Source organism: Phacochoerus africanus, chromosome 14, assembly GCF_016906955.1.
Source record: "Phacochoerus africanus isolate WHEZ1 chromosome 14, ROS_Pafr_v1, whole genome shotgun sequence".
NCBI classification, from domain to species: Eukaryota; Metazoa; Chordata; class Mammalia; order Artiodactyla; family Suidae; genus Phacochoerus; species Phacochoerus africanus.
In genome coordinates, this window is record NC_062557.1 from 14,221,350 (window position 1) to 14,234,766 (window position 13,417).

General features: G+C 44.0%; 2 protein-coding genes across 2 annotated transcripts in view; one reads left to right on the top strand and one right to left on the bottom strand.

Annotated features, from left to right (window-relative positions):
- Positions 1-4,064, top strand: part of BPTF (bromodomain PHD finger transcription factor) — a 141,731-nt gene extending 137,667 nt beyond the window's left edge. Inside the window, 1 exon segment of the mRNA XM_047758213.1 lies at positions 1,897-4,064. Within this exon segment, the coding sequence (XP_047614169.1) occupies positions 1,897-1,933 (37 nt within the window). The 3' untranslated portion in view covers positions 1,934-4,064.
- A 2,532-nt stretch (positions 4,065-6,596) lies between these two features.
- On the bottom strand, positions 6,597-12,018 carry C14H17orf58 (chromosome 14 C17orf58 homolog). The gene is made up of 4 exons (XM_047758214.1): positions 11,731-12,018; positions 8,948-9,484; positions 8,507-8,698; positions 6,597-7,852 (listed from the first exon to the last, which is right to left on the bottom strand). The coding sequence occupies exons 1-4, from the start codon at positions 11,804-11,806 to the stop codon at positions 7,662-7,664; spliced, it is 996 nt and encodes a 331-aa protein (XP_047614170.1). The 5' UTR covers positions 11,807-12,018; the 3' UTR covers positions 6,597-7,661.
- Positions 12,019-13,417: the final 1,399 nt, after the last annotated feature.

Consider the following 13,417-nt stretch of genomic DNA (forward strand, 5'->3'; position numbering starts at 1 on the left):
AAAGAACAGGAGAGCTAATTGAGAAGCTTGCTAAAGTCTGCTGGATAAAATTAAATGTGAAGGGATGTTAGTGAATTTGTGTTGATTTTCAGATTTAGGGCAGAATGAAACATATATGTAGCCAGTCATTGAAATTTTATTTAGGGAGTTCCCGTGGTGTCGCAGTGGTTAACGAATCTGACTGGGAACCATGAGGTTGCAGGTTCGATCCCTGCCCTTGCTCAGTGGGTTAAAGGATCCGGCGTTGCCGTGAGCTGTGGTGTAGGTCCCAGACGCGGCTCGGATCCTGCGCTGCTGTGGCTCTGGTGTAGGCCAGTGGCTATAGCTGCAATTCGACCCTTAGCCTGGGAACCTCCATGTGCCGCAGGAGCCGCCCAAGAAAAGGCAAGAAGACCAAAAAAAAAAAAAGAAAGAAATTTTATTTAGGAGTTCCCATCATGGCACAGCGGTTAACCAACCCAACTGGTATCCATGAGGTTAACGAATCCAACTAGTATCCATGAGGACGCAGGTTTGATCCCTGGCCTTGCTCAGTGGGTTAAGGATCCGGCGTTGCCGTGAGCTGTGGTGTATGTAGGTCGCAGACAAGGCTCAGATCCCATGTTGCTGTGGCTGTGGCTCCAGCTCCGATTTGACCCCTAGCCTGCGAACTTCCATATGCCGCAAGTGCTGCCCTAAATAAGCAAAAAGAAAGAACAAAGAAAAAAATTTTATTTAGTTACGGATTTTCAGTATTTCCTTCACCATATTTTCCCAATTTTTAATTTATGCTCTCTGGCATTATTTTCATAACTGTTCTTTGTTACAATTCATCATTTATATCACCCATGTTCTTTCTTTTCTTACAGATTGTGATATCTTTAGTCTGAATTTTTAACTGGAATCAGAACTGGATGTTGGGGTCCCTCTTTCTTTTATTGTACCACATGATTACCTAATTCAGAATTGCCCCCCCCCCGAGTTCAGATTAGTTAATATAATTTTTTAATGTTTACAAAAGAAGATGTGTAGTAGGGAACAGTTTATTCTAGCAGCCGTGTCGAACAGTGTATTTAAGAACTGTAAACTCCCGGAATGCTGTGTTTATATACGCCATCGCAATAGAACATATTGGATGACTGTACAGTAATTTGGTTTACTACCAAAGGTTGTCAATAAAACTGTGAAACTAGAAAGGAAACTTTCTGGACTATCATAGTAAAATGTGATTTTAATACTGCTCTTTCTCTTCTTTTAACGTATTTTTCCCTTCATATTTCCCAGTTCAGTGTAAATTAGCACACACGCATACACACACATATACCTTTTACCACAGTGGTAATTTTTCTGTAAATGTTTCTGTTTGTTCCTTTGGCTAAAAATGTTGTATTAGACAAATACATCTTTTTTGAAAAATATAGGCATTAGAGTTCCCGTCATGATGCAGCAGAAACGAATCCAACAAGGAACCATAAGGTTACGGGTTCGATCCCTGGCCTTGCTCAGTGGGTTAAGGATCCAGCATTGCCGTGAGCTGTGGTGTAGGTCGCAGACGTGGCTCGGATCCTGCGTTGCTGTGGCTGTGGTGTAGGCCGGCGGCTTCAGCTCCGATTCGACCCCTAGCCTGGGAACCTCCATATGCTGCAGGTGTGGCCCTAAAAAGCAAATAAATAAATAAATAAATAAATAAAAAGAAGTATCAGCATTTTCTAGTGAATCATGTTTAGTGTACAGTGAAATTTTTTAAATATTATAGGTTAAAAATTTCTTACTTGTTCTCATGTGTTTGCTTGCCAAGGGTAAATGAAAGAACATGGCTGCTTTCCCCAGACAGACTGACCTTGGCATCCACATAAGGCATCATTGTTCTAAAAAATGAAGGGTGCTTAATTGTTCCCTTTTTTCTGTATTCTGTAGGTCTCATAACAACAAACTGCAATCTACAGCTTCTTAAAGTTCAGCGTGTTAACCTAACATAAAACACAGCAAGAATCTGGTTGTCTGAACTATTTTAAATTAAGGAGCCAGATGTTTTTAGTCAGGTTATCCTGACAAGACTTGACCTAAACTTCGTTTTTATTGGTCATAACAGTCCAATTATATTCTTGGCCAATTTTGTCCAACGGACAAGGGAAAAGCAAAGTCAACGACACCATTATCTTGTCAAGATCAAATGGTTTTACTATTGTGGCAGAAGCGGGAAAACTTTGTTTATTGGAAAAAAAAAAAAAAAAAGAAAGCAAGCAAGAATAAAAGATAATATGGGGTCAAGTGTAACTCCATGGAAATGCCACGTCTGCTCTTCAGTGAAGAAGCTGGTTTAGAGTCTCACAGAAAACTTTCAACTGTATTTATTTATTGTTGCAAAAAAGACGCTTTTTTATTGCTGCCCTCATTTGTCAGCTAATTATTTTTTCTTATAAAATCCAGCCCCGGTTACATGTAATCCATTCTGTATCTTATCATGATTCCTGTAGGTAAAAGTACAAGACGACCTCTAGATGTCTTTTCTTTCTATGAAAGGAGCTGCTATGTACACATGTGCACACACACACACACACACAACTGGGAATCAACAATGAGTTTATTGTTCATGGTAGATAAAAATTAAGCTTGCATAAAGGTTGGGCTAAGTGGTCCTGGACTACAGACTCTGTTGCCTTGAATATAACAATACAATTTGTCATTTACTCTGCACCAGGCTAAAATGAGTAAAATCTATTTGAAGGTATCTTGTTTGTAAACATTTGTCAGATTCTAATTTTTTTTTTCTTTTTGTATTAAAATTCAACTATGGATGTATATGAAACAAAATAAATGGAGATAATTTCTCTCCCACAGATGGTGTCTCTGAATGTCCGCTGGTGATTATCTGTAAGCCTTTACGGGGAAAGGGAGGGCTGCAAGGTTAAAAAACAAAAAACAAAGCTGGTGGCAGGATCTGATTGTACCTGGATTTCTCCAGGGTAGTACTGGTCCTTCGTCTTATCATTCCCAGCCCACTGTTAATCACGTCAAAGAAAAATCTACAGGGGTGCTAATCCTGTTGCATCAGTCGATCAGATTCATAGAAAAAGGTAATGCGACAAAATACACATTGCCTTTATCTGTACGTTGGAAAATGCCAGGCAGATTATCAGTTACAGACTGCTACTTATTTTGTGTGAAGGGCATTTTTTTTTTTTTTTTAAGACAACTTCATCCTTTTTGTATTTGTTTGTTGATTATTTAGGGTTTTTTCCCACATGAGGAAAAGTAGTATGAGCAGTAGGGAAAGAAATGGAAACAGCAGAGGAAGGTACCTTTTGCATGATTTTCCTTTCCGTGTTCTAACCTTACACGTTGTATTTCTACATTGTACTAAGAGCTTCTATAAGATCTGCCATAGTTGGCTTATGCAGCTTTGCAAAGATTTTACTAGATTTTGCACTAATTCTTACTAGCTTTGTCCTACCAAGTTCTGGAATTGATCTAATTATTGTTTTTTAAAAGTTTCCTTTTGTTTACTATCACCCTGCTATGCAAAACCTTTCCCAGACCTTAGTTTCGTAAAAGAAAGACGTTGCTACAGTTCCCGATTCTTTCTTATTACAGGCTCAGGTGTACAAGTTATTCTGGGTTTAATTTTATCTAATGAAGCCCATTCCTTTTGTACATAAATGTCACTTAAACCTATGCTTACAAACTAAAGAGACTAATTGCTCAATATTGAAAACATGGAAATCAAGTTTTTGCTTAAAATATTAACATGGAAGTAGTCATATAGGTTACTTTGTCCTTTTACTTTTTAAAAAATGTTACATATTGTATGCACTGTGCTGATGCAAGAATCCTACGTTTAAATGAATTATAAAATTATTCTGCATCTCATCACGTCACAGTATTTCTGTACTATTTATTCATATATGTAGATATAGATATATATGGGCTTAATCATTTAAAACTTGTTGCGGCAAGAACTTTCCTACCTGTAGGCAACAGATTGCTATGTTTTTAACAGATTGTGGCAAATTTAAACAGCAATTCTTTTTGTACGTAATAGGACATTTCATCCTAGAAAAAATAAAGTAATGTTTTTGACATTGGATTTGGTGCACTTTCTGATGAAACAGTGGTTGGTTGGTTAATATTTTCTGTAGATGTTGGCATTGCCGAAATGTATAAAAAAGGTAAATTTTATGGGACTGCTCAGACCAGGAAGATGTTAATTTCGTATGTATATTTAATAGTATAGAGTCTTTTGCAATTTTTATCACCATATAAATAGACATTTTATAGTTTATCAACTACAGAGCTTTAGTCTTTCAAAGGTAATTTTTGGAAAAACATGCATTCTTATAACACATAATGAGGTCCCAACGCTGTTTTTCTCTTAAGTATTTGACAAACTTCTGCTACTCAATAAATTACAACTATGTAATAATAATAATAATATTCAGTAATCCAAGTAGTAGAATGCACATTTGTTATACTGCTAGGATTTTTCTACCCACTCTTTGGACTTGTAAATATATTTAACTTGCATCAATAGATTTCCTTTGCAAAAAGTATTTTCAATGCCTGTTGTATTTCATCTGCCTAGCTCACAATCCTTGAAATCATTTCATAAAAAGTATTTTCATAATATTGGTGAGGCTTTTTTCTCCTACTCAAATTCTGCAGGATTTGTATTTTAGGTAACATCCTGCAGTAGTTTTTCAAAATTGTGAACTTTCAGAGATATTTTCTAAAGTAAAACAATTACCTTTTTATATCTCAAGTGCCCTGGAGTGTTTATTAAGAGACACTGAGATTCACTGTTGTTTGTAATCAACCTTCGTGGAATATGCAAGTAAAAGTTCTTTGCCTATTTCTCATTTTTTAGGCAAACTCCCTGCATCTTTGTGTATTTCTGATACTAAAGAGCCAGTCTGGTAACCTTTTAAATGTATACATTTAGCTTCATGACTGAGGCCATTATGCATAAGTCTCAGATATCCCATCCTTAAAATGAAAATGGTGGTTTCTTGTGGGCAAAGCAATGTCTTACTAGTACTTGGAGGAAGAATTTTTAATAATTTGAAGTTTATTAATGTATTTCTAATGGGTACTTAAGAGTAAGATACCATAAAAAGACATTTCTTAGAAGATCACATCCCCGCCTTGATCCAGTTTGGAACAAATTCAGCTAAGGAAATAAGTGCTGTAATTTTTAAATGATACAGTCTCATACCTGAAGTTGAAGTTACACCCCGTAGATAGCTGGGTCAGTTTTTAAGTGTCTGCATATACCTTAAAAATGATTTCAAAACTAGCAGTGCCAAATTATATCTTTTAAAGGCAGTAAAAAGCTAGCACTAAAGGGAGAAAAAGAGTATATGTTTTGTAGACCTTTCCCTACCAAAAGAAAAACACTTCTTCCTTCTTGAGCTCTGGAGGAATGTGCTGAATTACTCTTGAAGGCTGCAGAGTATTTTATTCATGTGGGACTTGTGCACGTGATGCTTTAGTCATTGGAGCACAAACCCATGTGCAAAGGAAAATCTGCCAACAATACAAAAAGCTTAGGAATTAAGTGAATTTACGTGTTAAAACTTTCCATAAAAAGATTGCATCCCAGGTTCCAACCAAATATTGAGACGATTCTTCTAAAACTTTTTTGCCGAACACGGAACTAGCAGCGTGTTCCCTGCATCTCCCCACACGCACCACTGGTTCTACCTCATTGGAGCCTCACTTATCTTTCATTGCAAACCTGGTCTTGAAAGATGGCCTTAATCTTAACAAGGCAGTTTAAAAAGCTGGCCTGCTTGTGTTTGCCAAGGTGTACATACTAACCATGTGATCTCCAAATACCAGCTTTGGCACTTTTGTGTTTCCAAAATGTCTTAGAAACTGAGTATTATCAAAGCAGTCTAACCAAACCCTGTTAGGCTTATATAAAAGTGATTTTTTTCTCTCTCTTTTAAACCAGAGCACTTCTCTTTGTGCTACAGCATCTGACCATCCAACACATAATGTGTCTAGCTGGCCATTTTGTCATTTCCCCACTGTTAACCCAGGATCACCCTTAGGCATTTGACATTCAAATATTCAGCTTTGATTTTTGTGCCCGGTACTGCTTATGTCTTAGTTAATTTTTATCCTAAAGAAAACTAATCCAGAAGCCCTTCATTTATGGCATACTCTAATCTACTGCCAGTGGTTCATGCAGTAATGCACTTGATTTTCAAGAAGCAATTCTAGTACAGTTTTTAATAAGTTTGGGCAAGATTCATTTTGGGAAAATTCTCTAAAAATCCCTCAGTTAATGCTTTACCACGGAATAATCAGAACCTCTCAACTTTTACCTTTTTTGCCCTCTGGGACAAACAAGGCAACAATGCCCCATCTCAATCAGATGTCACATCTTATGCTGTGACGTCTCCGTCCTGTCCTGACACCCTGTGCATATATATATATATATATATATATATATGCAGGGCTTCTGCGAGGCGATTAGAGGCTGTGCCATTACAGACTTAATGACACAGCTTGAGCTCTTCAGTGCATCTGCTTTGAGACCAAACGGGCTGTTTTTCTCTCCTCAGTGCAGTTCCTTTTTCTCTTTGTTTAGGCAGTAAAATCTTCAATTCAACCATGGATTATCAGTGTCTTTATTCACAGTTTCATATTAACTGAAGCACAGCTTGGTCTTCGGAAAAAAGTAACGTCTTTGTGGACTCAGGTATAAAATCAATATTAAAGTCAGTTAGTGATTAAATCTTTTCAAGCCAAATGGAAAATGTTTGAAATTCACATGCTTGCAAGCCATTATTAAATATTAGTTCCAGAGTTTTGGGAGTACGTTTGAGAAATGCTTTTTTTCCCCCAAACTTTTTGGGGCTCCGTGAAGCTAAAAAAACAGCTGCATCCAAGATCTGATTTCAAGGCAAGATTTACTGCTTTACAAACACAAACATGATACCTGGTCTTAAGAGAAAAATGACATCAGATACACCCAGAATGTTTGGCACTGAGATAGCTGCCAGTATGGCACAAAACATGATTTTTGAAGCAGGGAGGCATGGAAATAAACTATCTTATATTTTGGTACATCAGGAACATTTGTTTGAACAAACACTTGTTTGCCTGAATTAAGCCCATCAGTCCTCTTTAGGTGTAAAGCTTTAATACTTGTCTCGGGCTGTGACTTGTGTGTTTGATCTAAACGTGATCTGACATGTCCTACGTCTGACTAGTGCACTTACTGTTATGTACAGAATTCAAAATGTGACGGTTTTAGTATAAAATTTGGTTTGATACATGATATAAACTATTCAACAATTGTATATTTAAAACCGAGGAAATGTTTTTGTGAACTATTTCTACTCAAGAATGTATTTAAATTAAAATAATTAACATAAACAACACGAAGCAGTGATCTGTTAACTGGACAGGTCAGTTATCTGGGCTGTGGGAATAACTGGCACTACAGTTGAATAACTTTACCACTGGAGCTCAGAAGCCTACCATTTAAGAAGCATTGTGTAAATAAAAAAGTGACCACTTCAAGATTGGAGTCAGCACTTCACAACTAGTTCATAAAGGAGCCGTGTGCCCTATTCTAAGGGAAAAACCCCATGACGTGATGCTAGGCCTTTCGCGTCTTGTTGCTGAAATCCAAGTCTCTTGAGGAACCAGAAGAGCCGGGCTGGAATGTTTCACATGCATTGGGTGTGAATTGCTCCTTGCACTTGCCCATCCCTTTTTCGGTTAAATCTTTTCACATAGCTGCTGCTGCTCCTGACTAGTCCATCTCCGGGTCGGAGGCGCCCCCTCAGGACCTGAAGCAGAGCTGTAGGTAGCTGCCTTCTCTTATGATAGATGTGGCCCATCACAATATACCTGCTGCCTGGGGGGAAAGGGAAAAAAAAAAAAAGCCAACATGTAAATTCATAGTATCTTCAAAAATGCCACGAAACAATGTGAAAATGGAATAAGGACTTTAAGAAACGCCTAAGCTTGAATCTGTTATCTTGCTGCACATGTTGCATCTCAGACATTTATTTAACCCTCAAACAACAGAGACAGCCTAGTGACCTTTATAGAATAATCAGATTACCCAGCCTGTAAACAGCCAACACTAGGAGCAAAGTTCCTGATCACAACATATCAGCAGGACTTTACCGAGCACACCTCTAGAAAGACGTGGCAGTGCGCAGCACCCGCCCCCCAAAGAAGACGCTTCTACACTCAGTTTAAATGGCCCTGTAGGCGTCCCTTCTGGCAACGGTGTTTCATCATTCCCTTCATTTGTCCACAAACATTTATTGAGTGTCTGCTTTGTGCCAGCCCGTGCAGTTCCCATCTTTAGCCGGTGGCGCGGGAGGAAGGTGTGCGCTGATGGAATTTAAATCCCAGAATTTAAATCCCCGACATAATACCTGTCGTCTAAATTCTAAGAATACCCCTCTCCCCGTAAAAGGTACTAGGGTGACCGACAGAGACCAGGCTCCGGCATATTCAATGGTGTCATAAATATAAAATGGTCACTTAGTTTCAATACCAGGTTTAAATTCTGGACATGGCTTATTGCAACTGGAGGAGTCCAGGGCTAATATGTGGACTCGGAAGAAAAACCCGTCCGGAGTGATGTACAGGCGGCTCATCTTGTACAGCCCGTCCCGGTCCACCAGCAGAGTCACCAGCCGGATCCCTGTGCCGAGCACGTCCACATCATGCACGATTCCGTTCACTGCTGCTTGCAAAAAACAAAGAGTTTGGAGAAATACATAGCGCTCCCTTCCTCTTTCTCTCCCCAGAGCGTTTTTAACAAATCGCGAAATAGTCCACACGGCTCTGGGGCCTGCGGGACCGAGCGGGTGGGATTCTCTAGGGTTTGGTTTAGGATCCCGGTGCACAGCCCGGCTCCCTCGGCTCGGAAAGGCTCGCCCCGCGGCCGGGGCTCGGCCGTCCGGGCCCGGGAGAAGCGGCGGGCGGGGCTCACCGAACTCGCTGGCGCAGTAGGACTCGCGCACGTCCAGGTCCGCCCCGCAGGCGCGCGCGCAGGGCTCGGCGCCTGGCTCGGCGTCCTCCGTCCGCGGCGGGCGCGGCGGCGGCGGCGCGGGCGCAGGTTCCGGGAGCGGCGCGGCGGCGCGCGGCCGGTTGAGGTAGGCGGGGTCGGCGGGGGCCTCGGCGGCGCGCGCGGGAGCCCGCGCGGCCGGGAGGCGCAGGTGCCGGGAGCGAGCGCGCCGCGGGGAGTCGTCCAGCGCGGGCACGCGGCGCGGTGACGCGCGGTTCTCGGCCTGCGCGAGGCGCGGGCTCGGCTGGTCGGCGGCCGCGCGCGCCGCCTCCCGGAAGCCGGCCCGGTTCTCGGCGGGCGTGGGGGGCTTCCGGCGCCGCAGGTCCGACCAGGCGCGGGGAGCGGCGTCGGCTGCGCGCGGCCGCCGTTGGGTTTCGGGGACCGGCTGCGCCCGGGGTCCCGGTGTCTCCTCCGCGCTCGGGGCGCCGCCGGGGTCGGGCTTCCTGTTGTGGGGCGACGAGGCTGTAGGGAGAGAGGAGCAGAGGCCCGGGAGGGCGTCAGGGGAGGGGAGGAGAGGCCGGGCGGGCAGAGGGGACGGGGGAGGGGACGGGGAGAGGAGGGGGCCGGCGTGGGGGTGGGGGGAGCTTCGAGGGGAAGGGGAGAGGCCGAGACGAGAAGGGAGAGAGGAGGGGAGGAGAGGTGAGGCCGGGGAGGCTGAGAGATGAGGCTGCCGAGGGGGAGAGAAGCCAGTGGGGGGGGAGAAGAAAGGGCTCCGGGAGGGGAGGAGATGGGGGACAATGCAAACGCAGCAGACACCTGCGAGAGGCGAGGTGGGGCGGCCAGGAGACTTGCAAGTAAAGGAAAAAGAATGGGAGGGGGAAGAGGAAGGCCCCCCAGCTTCTGAGGAGCACAGGTTTCCTAGGCCCCACAGGAGGACGGAGATGAGGGTCTTGCCCTCTAAGAATGAGGCCAACTAGGAAGAATTTTCTCACCGCATGGGAACATTTCATTTTGTTAAGGAACCTTTGCAAAGCAACGGCTTTTAAAATTACAACCACCTATTTGTTCCAGGACTAAACATAACTGACAACTTTGGTTAAATAACAAACTCTTTTTGCCCTTTCTTTAATGTATATATAAACATCCGCCTTTTTGCTCTGTACAGTTTGTTGAGAAAGTACCAAGAGCAAACCCCAGGGGGAAAGGGCTCATATTACAGGTTCTCCTAATTGTTTAAGCGCCCCTGACAACAGAACTATTTGGTTTTCCCATCCGTGTTTACACTGTCATCTTGGTCTCTGCAGAACCGAGCATTTGTGAGTGGATTTTTATCTGGCTTCTTGGACACCACTTATTAGTAAAACACAGCTTAGAAAGATTTTTAAAGCGTGGCCGGGAGGCAGAGGCCCTTGGTGAAGTATAAAAGCACACACATCGCTTACATTGCCCTCCCACCCCCGCCCCCTTGCATGGTGGAGGAAAAGCTCCTAAATGGCATATGGCATGAAAACACATTTTTGAAATTATTAGTGATTTTCCCCAGCTCTGCAGGCAGGTTGGTGAGCAAACTTCAGCCAGCTTAGAAGCTGGGCAGCTTTCCATGCCCAGTTACACAATATCACCTCCCCGTTTGCCTGGGTCCCAGTGCCCTCCAGACGGGCACAAGAGTCCAGCTTTATTTTTCTATTGTTTTAACGGCTGGTTTTTAGCATTTCTCTCCTCTGGCATCGAAGAGCTTGGTCTGTCCATGTGCAGCTCTTGCAACACTTCATTTAAAGTGATTTATCTTGCCAAATGGACAATCTCCCTTAAAATCAGCTTTCACCCAGCAATAATAGCCGGTTATAGTTCATGTTTTTGCAAAGAGGTTGATTCTGACTCATTATGTTCAACGTTGCCCATACACAGCTGAATAAAGTTCTGGTGGATATCCAATTCCTGACTGTCAACTGTTGACCTCACAACTGCTTCCCCATTGATATCACCATCTGTTGTCATGGGAAAGATTGTCTGATATTTGGGTTAAATGCCACTGAAGTCATTCAATTTCCATGTGGAAAAATAACCCAAAGTAAATTGCCCTGTGAGGTGCGGAAGCTATTTTTCCCAGAGATAGTGGATAGAACAGAAACATCCAAATAAAAGCAAAACAAAAACACCTCCCGTAGAGAACCTCATGTCTTCGTTCCCTCGGTAATTTTCATCTCATGCAACGAAATTGTGTGTGTGTGTTTTAAAGACTCAGGTGTCCCAGGGCCATGGGTTGGGGCTGCAGGGAGAGAGGAGAAAGGTCTGAGATTTCAGGCTCCCTGCAAGCCCCCAGCCCCGGCAGGGCGCACCCAGCGCCTCTGATCGCTCGCGGGACAGGGACCCAGGCGCAGGGCGGACCCCGCGCTCCTCCGGGCACCCGCCGCCAGCCGCGTCCCCAGAGCCCGGCCCGCACGGCTCCCGAAAGGCGCGCCACGACCCCTTTTGACACTTTCCCTCCTCTGTGATGGAGCAACTACTTAACATGCAAAGTTTTCTCCAGCCTGCCCGGCTCGCTCGCGATCATTTCAGTAGCTGTGCTGGCTTGTTTCCGAAAAGGCTGCCAAGACACACACAATCTTGGGGACACATTTTGCTCCTTTCGAACACGAACACGGACCCGGAGTCTCCGCTCTGGCAAGCCCTGACCGCTTTCTCGTCCCGCCCTTCATCGCGCCCTCTCCCCAGCTCCCCCCGGATCCCAGCGCCTCTCCCAGGGCTTAGCGTTTCATCAATCTTACCTTTTCTCTCCGCCACTGGGGCTTCGGGAGATGATCCAACGATCAAACAGAGGAGCCAGAAAGCTCTAGCTGTCATGTTTGTAGACACGGTTCCCAGGCTCTAAAACTGAGCCTGGGCTTTTGCTCTTTCTCTCCCCCCACCCCTTCTCCACACCCCCACCCCCGTTCATGCTAATGAGGGGCAGCCTTTGGGGAAACGGGAATCACTCACTGAACAGACCATTGGAACAAAACGGAGCTGCAGGGATTTTTCCCACCTCCTAAGGGGGGCGAGCACGTGGCCTCTCAAACTTGTCCCTGGGAACGTCTGTCCTGTGATGTGTGGGCAATGAGAGCATCAGAAGCCACACTTTAGACCCGTGGGGGTTCGCGGGCTGCGGTGGGGTGGAGGAGAGGGCGAGGTGGCAAGGGAAGAGAAGAAGGGTGTCGAGGGACTGAGGGACTGGGTGGGGGCGAATGAGGGATATAGTTCCTTCTAGATTAAGCCAGCAACAAACAGGCAGATTCGTGTTTAAGACAGGCTTGTGGAAGGGAGGGGATTCCAGATGACAGAGAATTCATCCCAGGATGTGTCAGGGGTTCAGGAGGAACCAAGGCACTGCATCCTAGGTTTGATGACTCTATTTTACTACCTAAACAATATTGATATTCTCAATCAGAAGCGGGGGGGACCTCAGCCAAAGACCTTTTCTTCTCCCTTTCCCTCGCCTCAATTGAAACTGCTCTCTACTTGGCTAGATCCATTAAGCCCATAGGAATGCTTTTACCCACCAGGTGCTGGAGGATAAAGAAGTAGAAATCCTTCCTAGCTCTCTAGTGATGGTTCATCTCCTCAAGAAAGGTGCATTTTTCTTGTCTTTCTAAGAAAAATTCATTCGCCACTTGGGTCTGAATTCTTGAAATTGCTCTGTATGTCGGCCTTGAGCTAAGGACCTTATCCCTCAGACGGAACAGAAACAGCATTCCCCCAAAAGGGATATTAGCTCACCATAGTCCACGCACAACCAGTGTGTATCTCATTCCAACAGCTTCGAATACAAAAGAAAGGGGGAAATGCCTTGAGACGAAGGCGTTTTTATCTGAAGCACACGAGCCAACAGTGAGATGCAGCTGCTACAAGAAATAACAGACCTTTGCTGCGTCTCAAAAATAATAGTGCCAGTGGACCGATCAGATGGGGGGGCAGATCATGTTTTTGAGAAAGGCTCTGGAAAGCTAGAAGGAAAGCAGAAGGGAGGTGAGACAGCTGGACTCCATCATGGTCAAGTTCTTTTCGAGAAACTGAGGATAGGGAGCCTAGGCACACAAAAACACTTGTTATATTTTGGGAAAGAACCAGTAGGTAGAAGTTATGTGGTGAAAGCTTTCATTTCAGTTTGAGAAAGAATATTCTAACAACTCAGATCTCCAAGAAAGCAGACTGCTCTGAAGAGTTGTGACAATGAATTAGAAGTGTTGTGGTTTGAGGAATACAGTGAGATAAATATGTTCTAGAGAGGAGCTGGCTGTCTAGTCACAGACTGACAAAATGTTGAAGGGGTCACACTGTCTGTAATCTCGTCCTCAATTTTCCTCATCTTGAAACTCAGTGTTGTCAATGCAGCAGATTTGAGGCACCAACTCATATTAACCAAACTCATAAAAAGTAGGTGTATAAGCCAGAAGGTCTTTTATTAATTTACCATAG